Source organism: Podarcis tiliguerta (genome assembly GCF_965153285.1).
Source record: "Podarcis tiliguerta genome assembly, chromosome: 7".
Classification (NCBI taxonomy): Eukaryota; Metazoa; Chordata; class Lepidosauria; order Squamata; family Lacertidae; genus Podarcis; species Podarcis tiliguerta.
Genome location: NC_139540.1, coordinates 54,422,529 through 54,449,413, shown reverse-complemented (window position 1 = coordinate 54,449,413; position 26,885 = coordinate 54,422,529). Strand labels below are relative to the sequence as shown.

General features: G+C 41.2%; 1 protein-coding gene and 3 long non-coding RNA genes across 6 annotated transcripts in view; 3 read left to right on the top strand and 1 right to left on the bottom strand.

Moving 5' to 3' along the window:
- Positions 1 to 26,885, top strand: part of LOC310681466 — a 250,213-nt gene that overhangs the window by 145,591 nt on the left and 77,737 nt on the right. The window lies entirely within an intron of this gene.
- Positions 1 to 26,885, top strand: part of MBP (myelin basic protein) — a 95,730-nt gene that overhangs the window by 17,883 nt on the left and 50,962 nt on the right. For 2 of the 3 annotated variants that reach the window (XM_083449214.1, XM_083449212.1), the window contains exon 2: positions 23,780 to 23,873. In XM_083449214.1, the coding sequence (XP_083305340.1) occupies positions 23,780 to 23,873 (94 nt within the window). Of the gene's footprint in view, positions 1 to 7,912; positions 7,986 to 23,779; positions 23,874 to 26,885 lie in introns of all 3 variants that reach the window. The other variant, XM_083449213.1, reaches the window with a different exon arrangement.
- Positions 1,923 to 5,312, bottom strand: LOC310681893. The gene is made up of 2 exons (XR_014513675.1): positions 5,092 to 5,312; positions 1,923 to 2,075 (listed from the first exon to the last, which is right to left on the bottom strand). It is a non-coding gene; the product is annotated as an uncharacterized lncRNA (long non-coding RNA).
- LOC310681463 lies at positions 12,679 to 17,753 on the top strand. The gene is made up of 2 exons (XR_014513327.1): positions 12,679 to 13,420; positions 13,802 to 17,753. It is a non-coding gene; the product is annotated as an uncharacterized lncRNA (long non-coding RNA).

The window sequence follows — 26,885 nt, the reverse complement described above, 5'->3', positions numbered from 1 at the left end:
ATGACCTATTTTCTTCAGCTCAATTGCTTGCTTAATTTGTTTTACTCATTTGCAGACTCCCTGCTGCTGAGAATCAAATATTTATCATTTGGTGCCCAGGAGCTGTTTTTAAGAAAATAAGCTTGGGCATAGGCCAATGGACTGTTTTGAAATCTTTTTTTTTTTTTTAATGTCATTTTAATGTTACTTTTTCTCTCTGCTGTTGTTGTTTCAGAGTAATATCCTGGTCCTAAATGTTTATGATGCCCTATCTGCCTTTATTGTTTGAACATAAACCCTTGCAACTGGTACCACATTTTGCAATATTTCCCAGTGTAAATTAGTAAATTTGTTGGAATAAATTAATATTTCCATCCCCTCAAGTAAATTTGAAATTAAATAACAGAATTACAGTAGTCATGCTGAGAAAGGACTTCAGGTCACTCAGAATCCCGGTAATCTTAACTATTCCCATGCATGCTTTCTTGAGAGTCAGGGTGAAACTTCATATTATTCTAAACGCAACCCCCAAAATAGTTCCCCTTCCATATTGGAAAACCCTGTTTCCTGATGCCACAGCGCAGAACTATTCTGTGAAGGCAAACTGATTTTCAAAGGAAAAGCTCAAATGGAAAATGAGCCCTAATGCATGTCTGAAGGAGCTGTCTAGACTCCAACCAGCTATTTTTTAAAGCAAAAATATAAGCTTGCAAAGAAGATTGTGCAAAAGAAACATTACAATGACAATTTCTGTCTACAGCTATCGCTGATATCTGGATCCCTGCTGTTCTTGTGAAAGTATTTAATAGAGATAACGTCTTAAAATTATGTACTCTTTCCAAATTATGTGCCCTTTCTCACTTTTCTAAAAATAACTGTGTACAGAACAGTTTGCCGAGCAGTTTTGTTCAAAATGGGGATGTGGCAATAGTTTTGTGGAATGTTTCCCATTCCTGTTTCAAAATCAGTATGCATACAAATGTGCACTTGGAAGAAATGCATCCATTTTATTGTTCATTATATTCCCTGTCACTACAAACCTAACAAGAAATCAAGATCACACACACACACACGGAAAGGAAAGGATCTGAAGGCTATTTAATTGATTTTGGTTTCCTAGTCTTTATAGCTGCTCCCTGAATCTGGAGATTCATTGATGCTTTATAACAGCAGTAACAGCAGCTGGAAAAGTGATCTTGCATAGGCCAGTTCTAGATTAAAAAGTGATCCAATCTCTTACTCCTTATGTGTCCTTGCATTACAGTTCCTTGCAGGTGTAAAAGCTCTGCTGTCTACATGGATCTTCTCTGCTACAGAGAAGAGCTTTTAAAATTATGGAGCTGTAAGCTTGACTGAAGTGAATGAGGACACTCACTTGATAGACATCTCCAACCCTATGTGCCTAAGCTGCTGTTTCACCATAAACTTCAATATACTAAACCCATCATCTGCATGCTTAAAGCACATATGGAGCTCTACACTGGGGCTGTAATGGTTACTTAATAATTTGAAGACTGCATCCTTCCATGCTTCCATCAGTTCAGATGCAACCTGAGTGCCAAGCCCCAACACCTGTTCCCACTGACTGTCCTTCAAAATAGAACTCTTCCCCATTCTCCCATGTCTTTTATCAGGGATGTTATAGCAGCAGATTTCCTGCAATGGATTGGGGTTCAGCTCGATAACTATTGAAGCCCCTTCCAGCTGTAGCCTTCTGTCTTTCAGCAGCATTTAAGGCCTCTTTACTTGGACAGGCTCTCTAGAGCCAAAACTAAATCCATTAAGTGTCAGCGGGCTTTATATATTAGACACCTATTTTATCTTTGTCATTTGATCATTATCAGACTTCAGTCCTTTTGACAGAACAGGCTAAAAATTCGCAGCTACATAACAACAACAAAATATGTTTTCAGCTTCGCTTAATTAATACAGGAGACTCTTCACACTTTTCCTCGGAGGCTTTATATATTCATAGGTTAAATTCACATTTGAGAAAGATCTACATTTTGTATTTCAAAGGCTTCCATCAAAACATCTTGTTGCACATGATTTTAGCATCAGGCAGATGGAATGAAGTGGTTTGTCTGAATCACACTCTGAAAAAGGAAGTGCACCAAGGAGGTGTGACTTTGCATAGGCACCAGGCAATTAAATGTTTTCATGCAATGCGGCAAACAGGAACTCGTGTGGTTAGTTCTACTGACACTTCTTCTTTTTGTAAAAGCCAATTAAAAAATACCATTCCGTGTAATTATTATTCCATGAGAAATATCATACGCTGCCATGTAATAGCACTATGAGAAAACAACTTAAAAAAAAACATTTTAATTGCCTACCAGCTCATAGATGAGTAACTAATAAAGATAGACTTGGCTAATTGATGAATGGACAGTGTTTATAACAAGTAATTAAAGACTGGATATTTTCCAAGACAAGAATGAAAAAAATTCAATAATGAAAGCGCATCTTTGCATCCCCAAATATGGGGATGGTTCTAGGCCAAATATGGTTCTAGGCTGGAATTGCATTGTACCGTGCTAATCCTATACAGTTGGTACCTCAGGTTACATATGCTTCAGGTTATGCCGCCTGCAGGGGTGTGGCACCCAGCATGGGCAGGGGACAGTCATGATGGCACCCTGCTGGGATCACACTGCCGGGGGCGGTGCACTCCCCCCACACTCTTTCTCTGCCAGTCTTCCCAGGTAAGCAGGGTATTTTACAGTCATACCTCATGTTGTGTCCACTTCAGGTTACGTGTTTTCGTGTTGCGTCCCACAGCAACCTGGAAGTACTGGAATGGGTTACTTCTGGGTTTCACAGCTCGTGCATGCGCAGAAGCGCTAAATTGCACCTTGCACAGACGTGGTACTTTGGCTTGCATCAGTTCCGTGTTATGGACAGGCCTCCGGAACGGATCCCGTCCGTAACATGAGGTTCCACTGTATAGTGGTACCTCGGGTTAAGTAATTAATTCATTCCGGAGGTCTGTACTTAACCTGAAACTGTTCTTAACCTGAAGCACCACTTTAACTAATGGGGCACCCTGCTGCCGCCGCGCCGCCGGAACCCGATTTCTGTTCTCATCCTGAAGCAAAGTTCTTAACCTGAAGCACTTTTTCTGGGTTAGCGGAGTCTGTAACCTGAAGCATATGTAACCTGAAGCATATCTAACCTGAGGTACCACTGTATTGGCTTCATAACGACCCTGGGTGCAGCCATCACTTTTTAACAAGCCAGTATGGTAGCTTAGGAAGGGACGCGGGTGGCGCTGTGGGTAAAACCTCAGTGCCTAGGATTTGCCAATCATATGGTCGGCGGTTCGAATCCCCGCGGCGGGGTGAGCTCCCGTTGTTCGGTCCCAGCTCCTGCCCACCTAGCAGTTCGAAAGCACGTCAAAGTGCAAGTAAATAAATAGGGGCCGCTTTATAGCGGGAAGGTAAACGGCGTTTCCGTGTGCTGCGCTGGTGCTGGTTCACCAGCTGCAGCTTCGTCACGCTGGCCACGTGACCCAGAAGTGTCTTCGGACAGCGCCGGCTCACGGCCTCTAGAGCGAGATGAGCACGCAACCCTAGAGTCGGACACGACTGGCCCGTACGGGCAGGGGTACCTTTACCTTTACCTTATGGTAGCTTAGACTGAAGTAGAGTGACTTTCCAGTTAGCACATGCTAAAGGAAAGAATGGTCATGCTGTAATAGGAATATATAACTTTCTAAGTTTTGCTCTGTAATTTGTTCTGTAGATGTTTTCAAAACTGTCTGGGAAACATGAGAGATGCTTCTCTAAAACTATCGTGCAATCATATGAATTATTTGTGGTTTGGAAAGTGTTAGTAAAGATATCCATTTGAAGTGACAGCTGGAACATCTGCAAAGTGTGTGGAGAACAACCTGATTATATTTGTTGGATTAACAACAACAAAAAACCTTAAATGCTAATGATATATGTTTGCTAATTTAGTGCTGCATGCTCATGCTGCAATAAAACAGTAAGTACATTTCATTTTTTCGTAATGGATTTCAGCATGGGCCTGCTTTGAAGGACACACTGGAATAATTTGATTTTTAGAGCTTCATAAAACTCTTTTCTGTGGTTGACAGATGTATGTTTATCACATGGTGGCTACAACACCAAATGGTGCCTTGCATGTCCATGTGTGAGTGGGCATTCAGGATCAAAAACCATCGATCAAACTTTCATATCGACCCATTTCACCTCAAATGCAGTCCTTTTCAATGGAATCATCTCACAGTCAGCTATGAGGCCTCAAAAGTGGCGAATTCATCTGATGTGAGGAGCATGCAGATGTTTGAACCAACCTTTAGAGTTGTTGTCATCTGCAACAGAGTAACTCAGCTACTCCTTAGGAATATGAAATATATTGCATACTTAAGCTAATGTTGCTTGTTATTATCTATGTGGTGGGTGCATTGTTTTCTCTCTCTCATAAATGTTATGTTAGATGACATATTGATGTATTATATGACACATACTCCTATCCCCCTTCCCTTATGGTATTATGTACAGTGGTACTTTGGTTCTCAAACTTAATCCATTCCTGAAGTCCTTTCCAAAACCAAAGCGTTCCAAAACCAAGTTGTGCTTTCCCATAGAAAGTAATGAAAAGCGGATTAATCCGTTCCAGACTTTTAAAAACAACCCCTAAAACAGCAATTTAACATGAATTTCACTATCTAACGAGACGACTGAAATTGAAAATGAAAGCAATAAACAATGTACTGCAGTCACACAGTCAATCGATCAGTAGCTGAACTGGGTTCCACACAGTCACAAAAACAAAACAAAAAGAGCTGCAAAAACAAAAACACAAAATAAATAGGAAAAACAGGCAGACCTCAGTGTAACACTCAAAATGGAAGTGTGGCACTCAAACTGGAAGCATAATGGAGCATGTTCGGCTTCCAATAAAAGTTCGCAAACCGTAACACTTACTTCAGGGTTTGCAGTGTTTGGGTTCCAAGTTGTTTGAGTACTAAGGCATTTGAGAACCAAGGTACCACTGTATATCACACACACACAAAGACGCAGCCACATAAACATGTGGTGACATATTGTCAGGTAACAAGCGATTAATAAGTTTAATAAATACTTTTTGGGAAAGATGTTTCTTTCATGCTAGCTTCATGGTAGGGTCTGCCACCATTCCTGTGGCTACGGCTGTCTTGTGCAATGAACTGAGCACGTCCAGGCTGGTCAAACTGGTTTCAAACAGGCCAAGCGGGAATGTACTTCAGAAATATCTTTCTCGTCTCTTCTGTTTATACCTGTGTACAGCAACACTCATTCTTCTTCTGTAAACTGCCGGGGAAAACAGGCATAAGTTGTTGTTGTTGTTTAGTCGATTAGTCGTGTCCAACTCTTTGTGACCCCATGGACCAGCATATGTACAGCATATGTACATTTGTACAGCATGTGTACAGCAGGGCAAATGAGTGACACCACTAAAAAAATTATTTCCTTTGGTGTCGCATCTGGCCCCCTCAATTATTTGGAGAAGTGAGCACCTCTGCAGTTAATGTCATAAAGTGGAATACAGTGGTACCTCGGGTTACATATGCTTCAGGTTACAGACTCCGCTAACCCAGAAATATTACCTCGGGTTAAGAACTCTGCTTCAGGATGAGAGCAGAAATCGTGTTCTGGTGGCGCGGTGGCAGCAGGAGGCCCCATTAGCTAAAGTGGTGCTTCAGGTTAAGAACAGTTTCAGGTTAAGAACGGACCTCCAGAACAAATTATGTACTTAACCCGAGGTACCACTGTACATTTATTAGGAATAGGTAAAAGGTAAAGGTACCCCTGCCCGTACAGGCCAGTCTTGCCAGACTCTAGGGTTGTGCGCTCATCTCACTCTATAGGCCAGGAGCCAGCACTGTCCGCAGACACTTCCGGGTCACGTGGCCAGCGTGACAAGCTGCATCTGGCGAGCCAGCGCAGCACACGGAACGCCGTTTACCTTCCCGCTATAAAGCGGTACCTATTTATCTACTTGCACTTTGACGTGCTTTTGAACTGCTAGGTTGGCAGGCGCTGGGACCGAACGACGGGAGCGCATCCCACCGCAGGGATTCGAACCGCCGGCCATGCGATCGGCAAGTCCTAGGCGCTGAGGTTTTACCCACAGTGCCACCCGCGTCCCAGGAATAGCCAGCCACAATGGCCAACCAATGTTCAGAAATGATGAGTGTTTGCAGTCCTACAGCATCTAAAGTGCACTATGTCAGCTAACTCTGATTTACATGATCTCAGTAACCATTAATCCAGAGGCAGTATTAAGGAAGGCCAATATAATTATTCTCATATAAATCGATGTGGGTTTATATTATTTTTAATTGCATTTACATCCTACTTTTTTCTCCAAGGAACTCAAGGTGGTGTAAGCTCAAGGTGGTTCTCCCCTTCCTCATTTAATCCCTACAAGCAACCCTATGAGTGGGTTAGGCTGAGAGGCAATGGCTGACCCATGGTCACCCAGTAAGATTCATGACTGAGTGGGGAATTGGACCCTGGTCTCCCAGGTCCTGGTATGACACTCTAACCACTACACCATACTGGTTCAGGTCATTTAGCTTCTTGAAGGCCAACTGGTTACCTGAGATGTGAACCAGAATCTTCTGGGCTCACACAGTTGACTACTAAGCTGTAGCAAAACCTAAATGCTGTTGCTCATTAATATAACTTACCCACAAATTGGTGGGGGGAAAGATCTCTTCTAGAAGTTGAAATAAGGATCAATAAAGAGCAGTTAACTCCCACTCTTATAGCATACAGAAGTGCTATTAAAATATCACTAATCTGAAAGAAGTTGGCAGTACACGAATCATGTCAATTTTACTCATGTGATTTCAATGGATTCTCCCACTGAAAGAACAAACATTGGGTTCTGCTTGCATTGTGTTAGCAGCTTGTTTTGTTCTCCCTGTCTTTCCAAGCGGCATACCTTTCTATCCCTGCTTCCCTCTCACCCACTTGGAAAGACATGCCAACTGACTTTTTTTCTCTGGATTCTCTCTGGTTTCTGTTCCACTTCAGAGAATCAGCATTCTTTTTTGGTCACTGTGGGGAGCAGAGCCTTTAAAAACCTTACTGGAAGTAGTTAAATGTCAGCAGAGCCTGCACGATTCTTCGTGCACAGCCAACTTGCTTTCAAGGTATTGATGTTTTAATAGTGTTTCTGTATACTATAAAGAATGGGAGTTAACTGCTGTAGATTGATCTTTTATTTCTTCTTGTCTGCCAACTCCCAGAAGTGGTTTGTGGCTTATTACTGGGTAAATTATATTAATCAACCACACTAGCATTTAGCAGGCAGATTTTGAGGATGACTTGGATTTGGAGAATTCACTAATGCTTCCGGGTAATTTGTAGCTTGATAGCATGCACAGACTTAATATTTGATGTCTAACAATTTACTGCTACAGCTGTTTAGGATCAGGCTTCCGAGTGAGTCAGTGTGCCAACAGCATAAAACAGTCAAGAACTTTCTATGAATGGGGCTAAACCTGCCACACAGTGAACCCTGTAGTCCAGATAATGCCTGATCATTGGTCATGCTGTCTGAGGCTGATGGGAGTATGATTCCAACATCATTCTGCAGAATCACAGGTTGCATCACCAAAAAAAGGAGGACATGGATAACCACAAACTGGCATAAACAAATTGTGGGCCCAGCCCCTCTGGTCAGTAGTGCAGAAGTAGTCAATGTGGTGCTCTGCATATGTTGTTGGACTACAACTCCCATCATCCCTGACATTTGGCCATGCTGGTTCAGACTAATGGGAATTGGAGTTCAGCAGCATCTGGAGGGCACCACATCGGGTACCCCTTCCTTAGCGTACGTAGAGTTAAAGAGACTATAGTTGACTTGCTGATTTTGGAATAATGTAACTTTTTTTTACTGTTTTTGTCTGTAGTTCTGGAAGAAATTTGAGGAGCACCATGGGGAACCATGTTGGAAAACGGGAACAGAGTACCGAGAAGGCAAAGGTAAGAGAGAGTCTGATTTCAAGCATAGTGCTAACTGGATAACAAATTGGAATAATTTAGAGATAATTTCTTACATTTCCCGGAAGTTTTTATTGCTACTCAAGTTCATGGCTGATGAAAATTTTGGTAGGTACAATTTTGTCCCCATCATTTCAGGGCAGTAACAGGATTTGGCTGTGTCTCATATAACAGCTATAAACTCAGAGTGTTCTTTGGATCAGCGTTTAGGAACGTTGCTCAATATAAAGTATGTTTTTGTTTTTTTAATTTGACCTCTAAGCTGCATGATTTTATTTCTCATATATAAGAAGATCTCCCCACATGGTTCATCCACTGAGGATTCAAAACTGAGTTTTTAATTTTTGTTGTCTTTGCTCTTTTCCCAATAGAAGCCAACATAGACACACACACACCCTCAAAGCACATATATTATTTTGGGAAACTTGGAAGAGTATCCTATTTATCCCTGCTAAGGAAAACAGCAAAAGGCGTGGAGGGAGGAATTAATGGCTTATTTGATTTGGAGCTTTACAAAAGTCCTTGGATAATTTTGCTGCTGAAGAAGGGGAGGTTCTGTGTGGTGATTAGATGCTGCTGGCTGTACCATTGATATTTGGGTTTGCAAATAAAGTGATTCAGATGTGCTGGTTTCATTTCTCTCTTGCCATTTCCTTTGAAATATGAGCCAGTGACTGGTTTTGCTAGTGTTTCAACATATCCTAAAACACATCTTAACCAGCATGTACTGGTTTTTGTGTTCTTCCAGAGTCAATTTTCAGAACCAAGTATTTATTGGGAAGGAAATACCCAGAGTAGAGTGCTGAACATGTAGATGGGGCACAGAATTAATTCCTTCTAACATATACCGTGATTTCATTCAATTAACTTTACCGTTCTGTGAACCTTTTCCTGGCATACCTACTATTCTTTTTTTACTATGTTTTTATATGTACAGTACTGTAAGCTGCCCAGAGTGGTTGGGGAAACCCAGCCAGATAGGTGGGGTAATAATAATAATAATAATAATAATAATAATAATAATAATAATAATAATACTTTGACATAGGATTTCTCCTTCTTTTAGCTGCATGTGGCAGTCAGGACAACTTTCCAGTGAGATTTCACAAACAACCCCACCTACCTTAGCTGCAGCCTGCAGAGATCTGTCTGTCCGACTGACTGTCTTTCGCTCTGTGTTTTTAGTTACCATCTGTTGTCTTTGGTGCAATCACATTGTCACGTCACTCGAAAGAGTTCTGGCAGGTTCTTAGCAATAAGTGCTGAGCATCAACCTTCAGCCACCATACGTGAGAAAGAAGTAAAATCATCTTGACCTGCAAAGCGGGGAGGGGCGGAGTTGGTTATGAAATTGTTACAGCTGTATGATTTGAAATACATTATTACTTGGGCAGGTGGTTTAGTAAAGTTAAGGCGCACTGGGGTGACTTCAGCCCAAAGACCCTTAAATTAATTGCATATGGCCTGCAGTATTTTCTAGCTCTCTGGACCCTGTGGGCCCACTCCTGCTCTATGGACCACCCCTCTGGGGATTGCTGCTTCTTCCATTTTGTGTGAGAGAGGGAGGGGAGGGAATCGGGTGGCACAGAAAGAGAATGAGGTATGCAATTTCACAACTATGCAGCCTCAGCCAACTGTCAGTTGTGCACTCTCCCCTTCGACTTTACCCGTGGGTCAACAGCTCTTCACAGGAAAATAATTCCCTTATACTGTACAGTATAGGCATTATGTAGCCAGTGTGGATGTTTTGAATAAAACCTGTGTGCTGAACACCTTCCCTTAATTAGCCAGCTGTGCCAACGAAAGAAGCAATGGACAAACTGAACTGTAGCTTCCTTTAAAATAACCCAGCTGCATTTATGATTCCCTTTTTGTGTCATCAACCTGCTTCTTTTCAGCCTTTCTTTACAGGAACTCTTGAAACAGCTTAGAAAGTCTATTAAAACCATGAAGAGCAGGCGTACAATTACCTTAAAGAGGGGGAATATTGACAAATAAATTTTGCCCCCTTTCTCTTGGCTTTTCGCAAAGCGCTCTTCAAATTGTCTTGTTTCTGAAGTGCAAATGTTTAAGATACAGTGTGTTTTGTTGTTGGTGACTTCCCATCAGGCAGCATTCGATCACTGTACTTAACATAATTAAGGCAGGAGCTGAAAGAGATGTTTTTGCAAGACAGGAAGTGGCAATGTTCTTGTGGCTTTGGTCTTCAGGGTGGAAGAGGTAATGGGGAGAGCGGAAGCTTTGTTTTCCCACATTCAATAGACTTCACTTTGTATCCAGGCTGATTATACTGTAAATTTTAAAAATGGCATGAACTGCCCTGCAGAAACAAAAGCATGGCTTTTTGATAACCTTCTTTTTCTTCAAATTATATTCCTCCCCACCACCATTTCTGTCTGAAGGTAATTACCCCCACTATGTGCTTTTAAGCTTGTGCATAAAAGATCGAGAGTTAGGGGTGGGCTGGGAGGTGAGCTTTTTTCTGGTGATACTGAGTTGTTCAGGGTCGTTAAAACAAACAAAAAAGGGATTGTGAAGAACTCCAAAAGGACCATTCACTGAGTGAATGAGCGGTAAAATGGCAAATGCGATTCTATGTGAAATAAAATGGCTGATATCTTAATGCCATGACACAAATCTATGGTGCAACTGCATGTTTATTTATTTTTTAATCCTGTGAACCACCCTGAGACCTGTGGGTATAGGGCAGTATACCAATAATAATAATAATAATAATGATGATGATGATGTGTACGTTTCTGGTTATCCCACATAAAAAAGGGGATATTATAGAATTGGAAATGGTTCAAAAAAGGAAACGAAATTGATCAAGGGGATGGAGCAACTCCCTTCTGAGGAAAAGTTGTGTTATTTGGCACTTTTTAGATTAGAGAAATAATAATAATAATAATAATAATAATAATAATAATAATAATAATATATTATTTATACCCTGCCCATCTGGCTGGGTTTCCCCAGCCACTCTGGGCGGCTTCCAACAAAATACTAAAATACAGTAGTCCGTCAAACATTAAAAGCTTCCCTAAACAGTAAGAAAAGTAAGAAGTGACATTATAGAAGTTTATAAAATGATGCCTGGATAGAGACAAGTTTCTCTCCTTCTCCCTTAAGACTAGAACTTATGGACTTCCAATGAAGCTGAATGCTGGAGGATTTGAAAGGACTTCTTCATGCAGCACATAGCTAAACGATGAAATGCGCTCACAAAGGAGATGGTGGTGGCTGCCAACCTGGATGGCTTCAAAAGAAGATTAGACAAATTCGTGGAGATAAAAGCTACCAGTGGCTACTAGCCATGATGCCTGTGTTCCACTGTCAGAGGCAGTATGCCTCTGAATGCTAGTGGCTTGGAAAGGCAGGTAGGCAAGGTGCTGTTTCTCTTAGGTCCTGGCTTGAGGGGTTCCCATAGGCATCTGGTTTGCCACTGTGAGAACAGGATGTTGGAGAAGATGGGCCATTGGTGTGATTCAGCAGGATCTTCCTATGCCCCCATGTTTGTAAAGAAATAAAAAATAAAATAAAATCCCCATTGATTCTGTTGCCGTGCCATAGCAGGGAAGATTATGATTGGCTTATGAGCCACAGTTGACATATGATTCTCTTAAAGAATGAGAATTTCAGTTATGAGCATATTCATGCCCTTCCCAGGGAAACAGCCACATGCTTAAGACCAAGGAAGTCTAGAAGAAGAGTTGGCATCAGCAGAAGGAGAAATTTAATTGTCGTCCCCCCTCCCCCAAGATTATCGAGCCTGGATAGGAGAGGGAGGAAAGAAGCAACATCACTGATGAAAATAGGAGGAAAGTGAGAAGCAAGGGTTTTGGGAAGGGAGTGAAGATGTGTTCACTGAGTCTGAGATGGCATCAGTTATGGCTTTTCACCCTTTTAAGTCTGCGGTGAATGGCCTTTTGGGCTGAAGAACTGTTGGCCATTCAGCTGGGCCTTGGTGGGTCTGCAATTTCGTATGACCCATTTCTAATGGCAATATTTCTTAGACCAGGAGAGTCTGCGTCTGCTTCTAATGCATCTGTCCATTCCTGCAGGGACATCAGTTTAATACAAGTCAAATAGCATTTCTGCTTCTTTTATAGCAGCAAGTCATTAATCAACGGAAGATTAAAGTACCTCTTGGGAGGAACATATCTGGAATAACCACTTCCCTGGAGAGCCTTTGTTACATGGAGGTACTCTCCGCATTATTTTGATGATAAATAGACCTGACAAAATATCTCTTAAGAATCTGGTCACAGATTTCTGGGTTGATATAACAATTTCAACTGGAAGCAGAATTCAGCTCATTAGTTATTAAGACGGACATGCTGTGATCGTATTCCAGTAACACATGCAGAATCAGGATCTAGAAAGAACTGTAGAAAAGATCAAACAGAAGAGCAATAGAAGCTAGTGGAGTCTAAAGCAAGGAGGGGGAGTCTTGGGCCTTCCAGGTGCTGTTGAATTTCAGCAGCCCGAGCCAATGTGAACAGAGCCAATGGTCAGAGATGATGAGAGATGATGGGGGGGGCACTAGGGCTATTCCTATTTTGTAGAGTCCCTAATATTTCCACCTGGCCTGGAGGAGAAAACAGGCTTAGCTGTGAGGTATAACTGGAAAATATTATACTTTTAAGTTTGCTTAATTCCTGTGAAACAGGTTTTCTAGAAGTTCTTCTCATTCTTATTGTGTAATAGACAAGACACTGAGTATTAAACAGATCACTGACACTTCTATGTGTTTTCTTTGCCGTCCCATTGCCCAGAAGATCTAATGAGCCAAATCTGATGGATGATATTTGAGGAGGTAGAAAAGGAGTATGTTGGGAAACTGAAAACCAGGATTCCTGAGTAATGAAGCATAATACGGCTGAGTTTTTCGCTGGCTTTGAAAGAATGATCAAACTGAAACATAGACTATGTGTTATAAATGAAACCATTGATTGAAGCAAAAGGTCTTTTTTGCAGGTGGGCAAATTCCCTGTTCTGCTCTCCTCTTCCCATATGTGCACACCTATGTATTTATTTTTATTTTTGTTGTGGGCATGCTGTATCGATAGCCTTCTCTGCTGCATCTACTATTATTATTGAGCTGGAGTGACCAGAACTCCTCTGAATCTTCCTGATCAGAAACAGAGTATGCTCATGAGCTTCCCAGATACCTTTGGGCTGTCCATAGCTGAAGGCAGAGTCACATCTGGAAAGTGACTCTTAGGCACCTCATGGAATAGAAGGGCATTGGTAGGTGTAATTAGCCGAAGACAATTGCTATTTTGATAAGCCATGTCCACATTCTCTCATTTGATAAACATTGTCGCTCACCAGTGGCAGAGATGTGATACAGATCCACTCTATCTGAAAATAAAATCATCGGGATAACTTTTAACTGGAGAGAGAACTCATAAGTAAAGGTAAAGGTACCCCTGCCCGTACGGGCCAGTCTTGACAGACTCTAGGGTTGTGCGCCCATCTCACTCAAAGAGGCCGGGGGCCAGCGCTGTCCGAAGACACTTCCGGGTCACGTGGCCAGCGTGACATCGCTGCTCTGGCGAGCCAGAGCCGCACACGGAAACGCCGTTTACCTTCCCGCTAGTAAGCGGTCCCTATTTATCTACTTGCACCCAGGGGTGCTTTCGAACTGCTAGGTTGGCAGGCGCTGGGACCGAACAGCGGGAGCGCACCCCGCCGCGGGGATTCGAACCGCCGACCTTTCGATCGGCAAGCCCTAGGCACTGAGGCTTTAACCCACAGCGCCACCCGCGTCCCGCGGGTGAGAGAACTCATAGTTCACAGCAAATTCATTAAGATAAGCCTGTGTGTGTGTGTGTGTGTGTGAGAGAGAGAGAGAGAGAGAGAGAGAGAGAGAGAGAGAGAGAGAATCACTTTTCATATATTTTATTTTGCATATTTTTTGTGTTTCTGCCCCACAATAAATTGTGTAGGATATCCTCAGTTGTAATGTTCCAGATATTATTGCAAATTTACGACAATCCAAAAATAACACCCCTTCATTTTCAGCAAATTTCTTTTCGCTTTTTCCAGTGACTTAAATCAGAGCTCTTATTAATTGTAGCAATTGATCAATCTCTCTTCTTTCTTTTTTTCTTTTTTAAAAAAACAGCAACTGATGATCAAAATGCAATTTTTTTGCTAGCTAATCCCAAGGGGGTTATATGCCTAGCCAGATACATTTCCACAGTGTTTTTCCAAGTTATTTCCTTTGCTCAGTTAGAGATGCTGTCCTTATTTCTATAATTCTTTCCACTCTTACAGTTTCACCTCTTTAGATTCCCCTCTTTGCCTGCCTTGCTAGAAGGAGAACTTAATCTTGATGGAGCAGTTGTGTTTACTGTGCTGCCATCTGCTATTTTACTTCAAGACAACTTACTCCATAGGTTCTGTCACCAAATAATGCTCAGCTGAAAAAAGATTGAAATGTTTCTTATCCGTAGGGTATGTTCTGGAAATGAACTTGGGCTTCTTTCTGGTATTGCTGTTCTCATGTCAGTACATGTACTTGTTAATGCTATCTGGAATTCATTGTTTTCAAATATAATTTGAGTTTACTAGAAATAGAACATTAATATCCTGGAATGCTATAATGGCCTTAAAAACGTGGCCCCCATGATTGATGGATCATTGGTATGTCTATTACATTATGAGAGAAAGGGTAACTAGAACCACAGGCTGTTTTTGGCATGTCCAATTGCAGTTAAAATTGATACCTTCCTTTAACCACAAGATGTCATTAAACATCCCCTTTCATTTCCCAGGATAGTTTCTGAAGTTGCATTTGACCAAATGAGACGTGTGAGATAAGTTTCTTTTAAGTTTCAACCTGTAGTCTAGCTGCAGAAGAGAACTTTTTTTGAAAACAACAACAACTGTATAGATATGACACACCATGTTTGGGTGAAAAATAATGGATTGTTTCTAGCAGAACAGGACTTTCTATTTGTAGATGAATCAGCTGTCACCTGGGAGTGAAAGGCAACAAGCCACTCCCTGCTATGGTATTTGGATGAATCATTTCCTTGCAATTTCCACATCTTCACTAGAAATCATAGATATTTATCTGAAGCTGCTACGGAAATTTCATGTGATATGAAGCTCTCTTCTTGCTAGACTTTCTGAGGTCAGCCAAATATTGTGCAAATGCCACTGTTGTTGTAAATAAACAAAAAAAACCACTAAAATGCCACAGTTAATATTTTTGATTTAGTATTTAGCTAGCCACATCTACCTGGTTTTAATTTTTTCTAAATCTAAGGGAAAGCCTTAGAAATCATTAACATTCTTGCATATGTCTATGATTTGCACGTCATGGCTTGTATCTAAGGAAATGCTGAGTCAACGTCCTGTCAGCGCAAGGATTCCTGCTTGTGCAACACAGCTTCCCCTCTCTCCTTCCCCCATGTCCCCCTTGGTCTGTTCTGGGGCTTCCCCCCTACCCTCCAGAGCAGATTTGTGGCAAACTTGTAGGGGCATTCACAGGAATCTTTCCATTGGTGCAACACTTACTTAGTGCAGTATTGGAAACAAGCCCATAAGCTTCTGTAATGTAACACACTTGCTGATCAGTTACTTTTATTTGATTATAGGATTTTAAGGAAGATATTTACATAGTAAAGCAAGAAGGAAGAAAGTGTAGCCATTCAGATGGTGCTGGATTCTCATCAGTCCTGGCCACCATGACCAATAATCAGGAATTATGCTATTTAATATCTGTTGGAAGCCGTTGGGAGTAATCCTTTGGAGATTTGGGGTGTGGTGTCACCAGTATACTGATAACATGTGGCCTTAATTCTCCATTACACCAGCAGAAGCTCTGCCTGTTCTCAACTGGGGCCTGGATGCAATGGTGGTCTGGATAAGGGCCATTAAATTGAAATTGAATAAGACAGACTGAGTGAAAAGTGGTTCCCGGAACTTACCTCTTCTGCATGGATTTATACTCCCTGTGGAAGAACAGGTGTATAGTTTAGAGGTGTTACTAGAGTCATCATTGTCTCTAGAGACTCAGGTAACCTCTGTTGTGAGGAGCATTAGTGGCATTACAACCTGCAGATTATTGTATAGCGGTGACCTGGAAAGGGGCATTTTCAACTGCTGTGCCTATTCTTTGGGATAACTTTCCTGTTGCTGATAGGAGGTGGTATGGTGGGGTGGAGGCAGGTGAATTGCTGCTGCTTACTGGGAGGGAGGAGGAAAGGTGGCGGCAAGGTCAGCAAGGTGCAAACGCACCAAGCAGAGCCAATCTGCTCCCCTGCTAAAGCTTCTGCACTGTGCTGCCCTCCCTGCCACCTCACCTTGGTAAGTAACAGCAACTCACCTGCTGGGAGGTCAGGAAAGTGCCTCTGCCCCACCTTGCCATCCGCTACTGCCCCCTGCTGTACAGGAGGCACCATCTGTTTACACATCATCTAAAGACTTCTATTTTTGCTCTGGCCTTCCCCGGTTATTTGTGTTGAAGCTTTGTATTTTCTGAAGCTGCTTTTAATGTTACGGGTTTTATATTGGCGGTTTTATATTGTATATTTTATAATAATGTTATGCACTGCTTGGATATTATTTAAATGATCAGTGGTTTTGAAATAATGTTAAATAAGATAATGGGTAGTGTCGTTCAGCAACAGCTGGTGAGCCACAGGTTCCCCGTCCCTGTGCAAAGAGAAAAGGATAGCATCAGGAAATTATGTTCATGTTGAGCAAACATTTCACTTCAGGGTGCATGCTGCTGGTGCAATAGAAAAATCATTTTTTTAATGCTAGGAAATCTTTCATCCATTATATAGTAATTGCTGTAATTTTGAAAAAAAATAAATTAGAAATTTAATTAACATGCTAACGTCTTCATACTTGGAATAAGAAAGGTAGAGAACCGATCGCCTTTTTCTTTGTTAGCACAGCAAACATGGAAGCCTTGTTATTTCCTTTTTTTACTCTGAGATGACTGTGGAAAATAATGAGCTTATGACAGGGATGGAACTGACCTGCAGATAAAAGCTTAGTTCAGAATTGAGGTAAAGGGTGTGCTTTAGAATTCCACCAGGCATGTGGTGGCAAGGGAGAAGGATGATGAATTGCAGCATATAAATGAGTTAACAGCCTAAAAAGAATTATATAGTGATTTCAAGAAATAAGTGTCCCCAGCATTGTGAAATAATTTCCTTTAGGATATAATTGTAGATTAATTAGACAGAATTATCCCCTTTTTACCTGCCGGGTCACGCAAGGTGTGGTGATTACTAACATCCAGGCCTCAGATCTGACACTCCCTTATGAGAGTGCCTTGAAGTTGACCCTTGTGCCAGTGAAGCACCATAGCTCACCTGCAGCAGGTAAGATGGAGCAGGTGGACAGTCCAGTGAAGAAAGGCAAACACCTTCCTACTATGGAAGTTTTTCATCGAACCAGGAGCCATCCCCTAGAATTAGTCCAGCTTTGTCTCACACTGCATTCACTGAAGACCTTTGCTGGTTCCTCCAGTCCTCCCCCCTTAAAGAAATTTAGCAGTCCACGTGGCATTTGTAGTTAGTGCTGGTAGCTGAATGTTCCTCTTCCACCAGGCCTTGGCCTGATTAACACCCAATGCCCCTTTAAATGTATTGTGGGGGGGTTACTGGTTTGTTGTTAATTTTACTATGGATTTTGTGGTTTGTATATTGTAATTTTATGTTGTGAACCTCCCTGAGATCTGCAGAGTTTGAATAATTTAATAAATAGCAGTAATAATAATTTCCTCTGGACAATCAAAAGCGCTTTACACCATTAGCCAACTGCTGAAAAACACGTGTGTGTGTGTCTGTGTGTGCCTCTCAGTGTCTCCAGTTGCCAGCCAACCTTCCCTGCTTCCTAATTACTATTATTTGTGTTTGTTTGCTCTCTTATGGTACAGATACCTCATCAGCGCTCCATTGCATTAACTGTAGTGTACTTGTAATAGATGGCTTTAGGAGATCACATTATAAATCTATCCAGCTTCTATTCCCCCCCAGGTACTTTTAACACAGAGTTTTTGCAGTGTCCATTGAACATCACTTTCAGGTAGTTTATATTCTGTAGGCTTTTATGAGGCTGCCTGCGTTGTTCTTCAGCAAGTTCTAAAAGAACATTGTGATTGCAATATTCATATTTGTGGCCTAGACTCTTTTGAGAGCCCAACAAAGACATACTCAGCCTAGTTTCAATTGTCACTGTCATGTTAATAGCACATTCAGTACATTTCCAGAAAGTTTAGCTTGGCTGAAAGACTGGAGTATGGACTGAAGAAGACACCTCCTCAGCAACCTTAGTCATTTTCAGATATTTCGCTGCTATACATGGCTGTGGTTAAGTGAAGGAGGGGGCCTCAAGGCATCTCCATAGCCTGTCTCTCTGCCTGTTAGTCAAGTTGATGAACAGATGACTTCTAAATATTACTGGGTACATTTAAGCACAGGGATAAGCATCCTTTCCTGTAGTGATTTACAACAAGGGGAAATGTTTGAGACAATGCTGCGTCTTGTCAGAGAGAGTAAAAATTTTAAGTTTGTTCCTACTTTTATTCATTCTGGTTTTATATCGTTTTATTCCAATTTGTTTAATCCCATTTTATTTTAACATCTGTTAAATATACAGACACATTTCTAAAGGAGAATGTTGTAATCTCCCTGCAGAATTCAGAATTTCAGGTTTATGCAGTTGCACATAATATAATTTTGGTCTGAGTTAATTTCTACTGATGTTACCTGGTTCTGATTTCATATGGATACAAACTTTCCATCGTTAAATTCTTGTGATTGCCAGATTACCAGATGCAAACAAATCTACTGTATCACAATAGTACAATATCTGCAATCTCACCTGAATACAGAATTTATCAGTAAAGCTAAATAAATTGAAGAAGATGGGAATGTTACATGCAGTGTCCCATTGTTCCAGGCACATTTTGTGACAGGGAATTTCATTAGGGCAAGCAGTTTCTGAGCTCTGGGTGCAGTACTGCACCTAAGATTTCATATTAAAATTGCAGGAGGAGGTTTTTCTGCCTCCCCACTTCCAGCTACTCTTTGAAGACTGCTGAAGAGAATATTAAGAATATTAAGAATATTAGGGGGAGGTGGGCAGGGGAAGGACTAGACCATGTGAAAAATGAACATAATGTTTTAGCTGCAGTTATTCATTTTCAGAATGTATTCTTGTTATTAAAAAGTATGTCTAGACATTCCATTGTTGCGCCCATAACCTAGGTTTAAGGTGCCATTTAGCTCCTGGCTTTCATATCTCAGGTTCTAACACTGGTTACATGGCTGGTTCATTTATTAGCATTGTTTAATTTCAAATCATTAATGCTCCCATGTCATCCCAGAAACACTCTTCAGTACCATCTGTGAACACAACACAGAGGAGGGTTGTTGTTGTTGTTTCATTTTCTGCTGCTAACTTCTTAAGATTATAGGTTTTATTGCTCTGCAATCTGCAATAAACTCAGAGCAGATGTTTAGATCTTGCAGCATTTCAAACATTCTTGCTTCTGGAATGTACAGGTTTATAGCTTCAGGGCTATGATAGATAAGGGTTAGGATTAGGCATAAAAATCAGTGCTGAAATAAATTAGTCTTTCATTCAGGAAAGTGGCTTTTATTTATGACATTCCTGTATTATACATCTGCATCTTGGGATTCTCGGCTACCTCTGCCTAATTGCTTAATGGCTGTACTAATGTCAAGTCAGAAGTGTGTAATGAATTAATTTGTCTCTTTCACTTCTCTTGGAAGCATCAGAGCAGCATACTTGTTCTTAGTCTCTCACCTAAATCATGGCCTTGATCTACTAAGTCTCAGACAACTTGCGCCTTCAACCTGCCTGAACTCTGGGTTCGATCCAGACTTACTCATGTCAAAGACTATGGGCAGTGTATGACAGGCAGAATGATTGAAACATTCAATCCACTACCGGGTGGTAGTATCCTTCCGCTCAGCCCTGCTTGGATCCAGCTGGCACAGCAAAGAAGCTTTTCTTCACCACCTGCCCCGGTCAGTGTGAATGGCAGGGCTGTGTATGTGGCAGTGGCTAAGATGCTCCATTAACTCTGAAGAATGTAGGTAATCCTGGTCTTGATGGTCTGACTCTGTAGAAGGCAGCTTCCTGTAACCTGCTGGTACCTAGGGGCTTTGACTGTGTTAAAGCCTGGGAGGTTAGCCACACTGCTCTTCCAGCTATTTCCTATGTTTGGGAAATGAGGTGGAGCCGTTGAAAATCCTCGCGAACTCTTGTGCTACAAAATCAGAGATAACCATGAGGACAAGTGTTCTAAGATGACTTACTTAGAGCTATATAAATGGCAAGGAAGCACATGGAGAAAGCACAGAGACTGGGGTGTGGTTCTGTTTTGGCAGGAGAATCATTGAATCATTGAATTGTAGAGTTGGAAGGAACCGTGAGGATCACATAGTCCAATCTCCTACAATGCAGGAGTATGCAACCATCCCATACAGGGATTGAACCTGCAACTTTGGCATAATCAGCACCATGCTCCAACCAGCTGAGCTATAAAAGAACAATTGAAATCTGGGGACCCCTCCCCACCTGATCTTATTCACTTTGTGCAGTTTGTGGCTCCATGTTGTCTTGCAAATCCCCTTTGCCACCTTAGATTTGCATTGTTCTCTCCCCTCTTCACTATTTTCCTCATTTAATTTCTTGTTCATCTCTTGGTGTCTTTTTGTACATTTTGTACATTTCCCTTCTCTTTGAAATAGTTATTTATTGTATATTCCCTTCCCTCTCCTCTAAGCTCACATACCTTGCACTCCCCCAAATCTGCTCTGGGAGGTTTGGTGGGGGGAAAGTGTGAGGAGAGGGAAGGGAGGTTCTGCTTTGTGAGCAGAAGGTGTTCTGCACACAAAATGGCTTCCTTGAATACAATGCCTTGTAAGTGATAAGAGAAATCCAGCCTTCTCAGAAGGTGTTCTTATGTAATGTTAGAAAGCGTTTTTATATAAAGAGAGAGGAAGATCAATAATTTATTTATTTTTGGCAGTCAAAATTAATCTCCCCCATTGATTCTGCTCTGATAACAAATCATTCCAAAATGTTCCACTTCACAGGCATCTTTGTCTATTATTATTATTATTATTAAATTTGTATACCGCCCAATACCTGTAAATCTCAGGGCAGTTCACAACATAGAATTACAATATAAAAAACACAGAAAACATAATAAAAAATACGAAGACAACCCAATAACCCCCCACCCCCCACCACACATTTAAAAGGGCATCAGATGTAAATTAGCCCAAGGCCTGAATTTTAAAAGATCAAGATCCTGCAGATACTGAAGCAAGCACAAGAGAGCACTAGAGCATTTGAGAAGCACTGCGCAAGGCGACAAGTTCTTGTCAGAGATTTCCCATAGCACAAGAATGCACAAAGCACCACTGAGACAGAAATAACTCAAGGAAGCTTTGCTTCATTCGGAGAACAATGGCTTATATTCTGGGTATATGTGGAAGAGACTTGACACGCCAACATAAGTAAGGCTGCCACAAAACAGCCACTTCCAGTAATTTTTTAGCTGTCATTTGTCTTTTAAAGCAAATGTGTGTGATACACGACCTAATTCCATAAAACAGACTGTGTTCACACAAACACCAACTTTAACAAATCCATAACAACTTAGAACATGTGTGTTGTTGTTACGGACCCACCCACAGTGACCCTTCCCCAGGGAGCAAGGCCTTACCCAAGAAAGAGGACCAAACTGGACAAGGCAGCATTCTGGGATTTAAAAAATTGGCCACAACTTTCTTTGGCTAACTACGGTCCTGAGGTCAGGTGCAGCTGGCTTTTGTCAGCCGAGGTGGACTGGACTGTAGCCTGTTCCAATCCACCTGTTCTCTGCCTTTGAAGTAAGCAAAACCTGCTTAGTCCATGCAGCAACAAAGCAGAGACATAGGCATTGATGCTGCAATCCAATGCACATTAATCTGGGTGTAGGTTCTGTTCAACCCAATGAGCTTACTTCTGAGAAGACATTGAGAGGACTACACTTTGCATCGTAGTTGGTAGCCTTCATAAAGTAGTTGATTTAAGAGAGTGTAGATATATATATGGATAGGCTCCCATTTTAATTGGTATTAGAATAAAATCAATTAATATAAACCTCACAAATATAATATTTGGGTAATTAAAACACACCCAAACAGGTCATGAATCTCTCCAGCCAGCTGAGAGACTAGAAGATGTGCTCTCTATTCTTTTCATTAAATTGTGAGCAATGGACTGCAAGACATCTTAAGACACTGGGAAAGAAAAAATAGACAGTTGGATTAGAGTTAGGTTTTTACATCCTAATCTGTAGTAGAAAATTCTCACAACATCTGGTACCCTCTAGCAAATGAGCCAACTTCAACGTTCTGGTTTTGAGACATAAAGCCCTCCAATGCTTAGGACCTAAACACTTCATGGCTCTCCTTTTCCTGTCTATACTTGCTCAGACGTTATTATCTGGAAGGGGCGCCCTCTGAACTGTGCTTCACCTGCCAGGCCGCTTGCCTTCGTATGGTTTGTGAAGATTCTGTATGCTGAATAAGAGCATCCAAACCTGGAGGGGGAATCTCTGTGTAGCTATGTCCCATGAATTATGTTCATTCTGTATCCAGTACATCTAACCAGCCTAGCAGGGCCACATTCAGCTTGGTGGGCCATAGGAACATAGGAAGCTGCCTCATGCTAAGTTAGACCATTAGCTCAGTCTTGTCTGCAGGGTTGTCCAGGGTTTCAGATGCCTGAGACCTACATGCAAAGATGATGCTCTACTGATGAGCTGCGGCCATTCCCAAAGTCAAAATTTGGTGGGTTAGACTGCAGGCATGGCAAGGCAGAGTCAGAATTTCAACTAGGTTCTCACAGTTTCATGGCCAGTGTGCTGCTTCCTATTCTATGCGGGCTCTTGATGTCCTCCAGTGCTCCTGGATAGCTCAGTTGGTTAAAGCGTGGAGCCAATAACACCAAGGTTGCAGGTGCGATCCCCATTCGGGACAGCTACATATTCCTGCATTGTAGAGGGCGGGACTAGATGGTCCTCATGGTCTCTTCCAGCTCTACAGTTCTATGATTCTTTGCTTCCAAAATCAGAGTATAAGACCAACCATTTTAAAAAATAATAATAATAATCAGATATCTTCAAAGAACCAAGCCCAGTCCTTTCGGCAGCTGATTGATTGCAGCCCATTGCCAAATGCCAGTTCCTGAGCACCTCTTGATTAATGCCAATATTCCAAATTATGGAGGAACCAAGCACAAATCATGGCTCGTCCATGGCATGGACACACTCCCAGGTTGCACCTGTTCTGCCTTTCAGGTTGGCAAACATGGGCTTAAGCAGCACAGCAGGATGCAGTGTGCTCCCCAGGCCCTGCTGGGCAACATTGCCAGAGGGCAGCGAGCAGCGGCCACCATTGACCCATGACGAGAGCCGGAAACTGACATCAGTAAATGTCTTTCTGTCAGTTTCATAAAATCAGGGCTTAAAATTGAGCCAGGAGTCAGCCTCTGGACATGTTTTTAGGCTCCCCAGCACATGTGAAGAATTGATATAAACAGGGTCTATGCACATGTACAGAGTCTATTTTGTCCCTTCTAGGATTAGAGGTCAAAGCAGCATGAGCCTGGCTCCTGGTGTATTTCTCTGTAGAAATTAAGAACTGCCTGTTTGCTGATGAATAATAATTTCTTGCAGCTGCTCCTTTGCTGACTCTTGTAATGTACATTTTTTTCAGAACACTGAAGGAAAAGTGGAGGAAGCTGAAAACAAAGCGAGCCCCAAAGCGGACCGACTCACCCAGCAACCCTCTGAGGACAACGAAGTTTTTGGTATGTGACCTAAGTATCAGAGACGTGGTTCCCAAACCCTTTCCTTCACTTAAAAATTGCTGAGAGTTTTGGAGTACCGCTTAAGTCCCCACCCACCTCTTTTAGCACCTGTAGTGTGTTGCACTAGATTGTTTCCTTTATTTCTGATATTTCGTGTTGTAGAAGGTAGCACGAGATGCCATTTTAAAGTAAGCAAATTTTCTGTGAAGTTGGAAGGTGTGTGTATGTCAGCATTTGATCACCAGCACGCTGGCTAGGGATGAGGCAAGTGATGCTTTTGCAAAGGAAGAAAATAAAGGGACGGAAGGGGGAGACATAGTTCTAAATGTTCAACATGATAATTGCGACTTACAATCCATTCTTATGCATGCTTCCACTCAGGTGGACTACAACATCCATCACCCCAATTGTTAGCCCTGCTGGAGCCTAACAGTATCTGGAAGGTCACAGCTTTCCCATCCCTGATTGAAAGGCTTGATTTTGAGTATTTACATCTTCATAATATCTTATGTTGTGGCAGAAGAAGTTTGCGTAGATGACAAGAGCAATTAAATTAGAAGAGGCGGAGATAGCATTTGGATCAAGGGATGTGCATTTGTTCTGGCCATGTTAGGAGCAACGTTAGGAAATGGAACTTCAGAATAATTATCCAGTGGCATATAATAATGTACAGTGAAATACAACTTCAGGACCGTTGCATAAGCACTGGAGAGAAGAGGAGGGAACAATTGCAACGCATGGGAGTTATGCTCAGTGGTAAAGAAAGCTGGGAATAGGAAGTTATGATGCACTTTAACAACATATTCTTGTATTACTACAGTGGCTACTGTTAAACATAATTCATCAGTTTAAAAGCTCTGTGGATATGTCATTTAAAAAAATATGTTGGCGCAATAATAAGGAAAAACAAAAGTTATACGAAACAAGTGCAATAACTGCTTGAGGGGGAGAGAAAGAGATTGAGTATGTAGGAGGAGAAAGCGGAATACTGGAATCATTAATAGCGCTTGATAACTTACTGCGCCTTATATTTTGCTTCTTAAGAGGTAGGTTTTTGCAGGAAACAGTGGGTTGCATTGAACTAACCTTTATTCAGAGTAAAGCAATCAGAGTTAATGGGCATGACTAACTTAGATCCATTTATTTCAGTGGGTCAGCTGAGTAAAAGTTAGTTGAATGCATCCCTGTAACTTATTCTCATAATGAAAACAACCTTTAGAATAAGACTCAGAATAAAATAAAATAAAAATGCAGTAGATATGGCAATGGCAATTACAGCTTATATCTGAGCTGCTTTTTGATGCGGTTCATTTATATAACACATTCACTGCCATTCTCCAGCAGTGGTAAACAAGATAAGGAAAGCAAGCACGAATGGAAGCAAATGGACTCACAGCAACTTACCTGATTAATTCTTTCATTGGCCAACGCTGTTTAGCTGCCATGCAGTGGATGAAGGCTGTGAGGTTATTGCAGTTCACAGTGATCTGCTGGGCAGCTCCATCCATCAGCTGTAAGCGCAATTGTTCCTTGAGAACAAGTCTTCGCATTAATGCCAAATGGTGACAAACCAACACAAAGCTCATTCTGGTTAAGAGAGTGCCGAGAGGTTGTTGCAAGGTGGTGTCATGATCACAGAACAATCCTCCCCTGTTTTTATTCATTGTAAGGTGAGGATTTTACTAGTGCTGTTATGGACTGGCCAATTCCCAATGCTTAGTGACCATCATACAGAATCTAAGCAACGCTAATTGACAGACTCTAATCCTATAAAGAAATATTAATTTCTATAGGATTTGTGCAAAACGACATTTAAGTAATTCTGCCAATCAAATGCAAGTGTGATCAAAAGTAACATCTGTTTAGTGAACTTAATGGATTACTGTCAAATACATAAAAAGAACATTTTTTTTCTGACCACATTGTAAGTGTTCTGAAAAAGAAGTGGAAATAATTTCTGACAGTAATGTGCTATGTAGGGAGAGAGAGATGATCAAAGTCTAATCATTTGTTAAAGACAGTTGGGGGAATATTATTATTATTATTGTTATTATTACTATTATGATTCCTTTCCTTTCTATACCACTTTGTATTTTTAAGATAAAAATCTCAAAGTGGTTTGCAACATACATTAAAATGTCACATGAAGCAACCCAGAGTGAAACATTACAGAAGGAAGCCAAATATACATTCAAAGCAATGTAATTAACTAAATTATTAACTAAAATATTTAGTTTATATTTAGTATAAACTAAATATTATCTTAAAGACTTCAAAATAAAATCCTACCAAGGTGATCATGTACAGAATGCACATTTTTAACACAGCAAAGTTAATAAAAAAATGATCTAAACATTTCTAAAGGAAGTCAAATATAAATGCACATTTAAAGCAGCACAATTAGCAAGAAAGAAAATACCCCCAAGCCACACAATCAATAATTTTAAATATATAATTTATGAATATTTTTCAAATAAAATACTGACCCTTTTAAATGTTCTGAAAGGGGGAAACGATCTTAAAAACCTGGAAAAATCAAGATGGGATGGGGAAATGGGGCAAACTGAGGAGGTGTTGGAGGCTGCATAAAATGAGATTGGGAACAGAATGCAATTTATCCCCTTATGCTCTAAAATATGTAACAAAAACAATAGACAACCTCAGTTTTACAGGAACCCCAACCTATCTGACCTTAAACTCCTTCCATCCTTCCCTCCACCTCTCTTGCACATGCACAACATGTCATCTTTTTTGTAAAGTTCCTTCCATGTTCGGCCAAATCCACCCAAGCTTTATTTTGATCAAATTAATTCCAACTTGTAAGCATCCGTTCAAGGCATTATTTCTTAACGTAAAGGCCATGAACTGTATGTACCAGCCATCGCTTTATTCTTGTTAGCTGCAAGCATAAACATGACACTTTGCATAGATTCAGAGAAATGGCATCTCGCACAGCAGGCCAGAATTTAACCATCCCAGTTGGCCCTCTATTATTACTATTGCTGTTGTTGT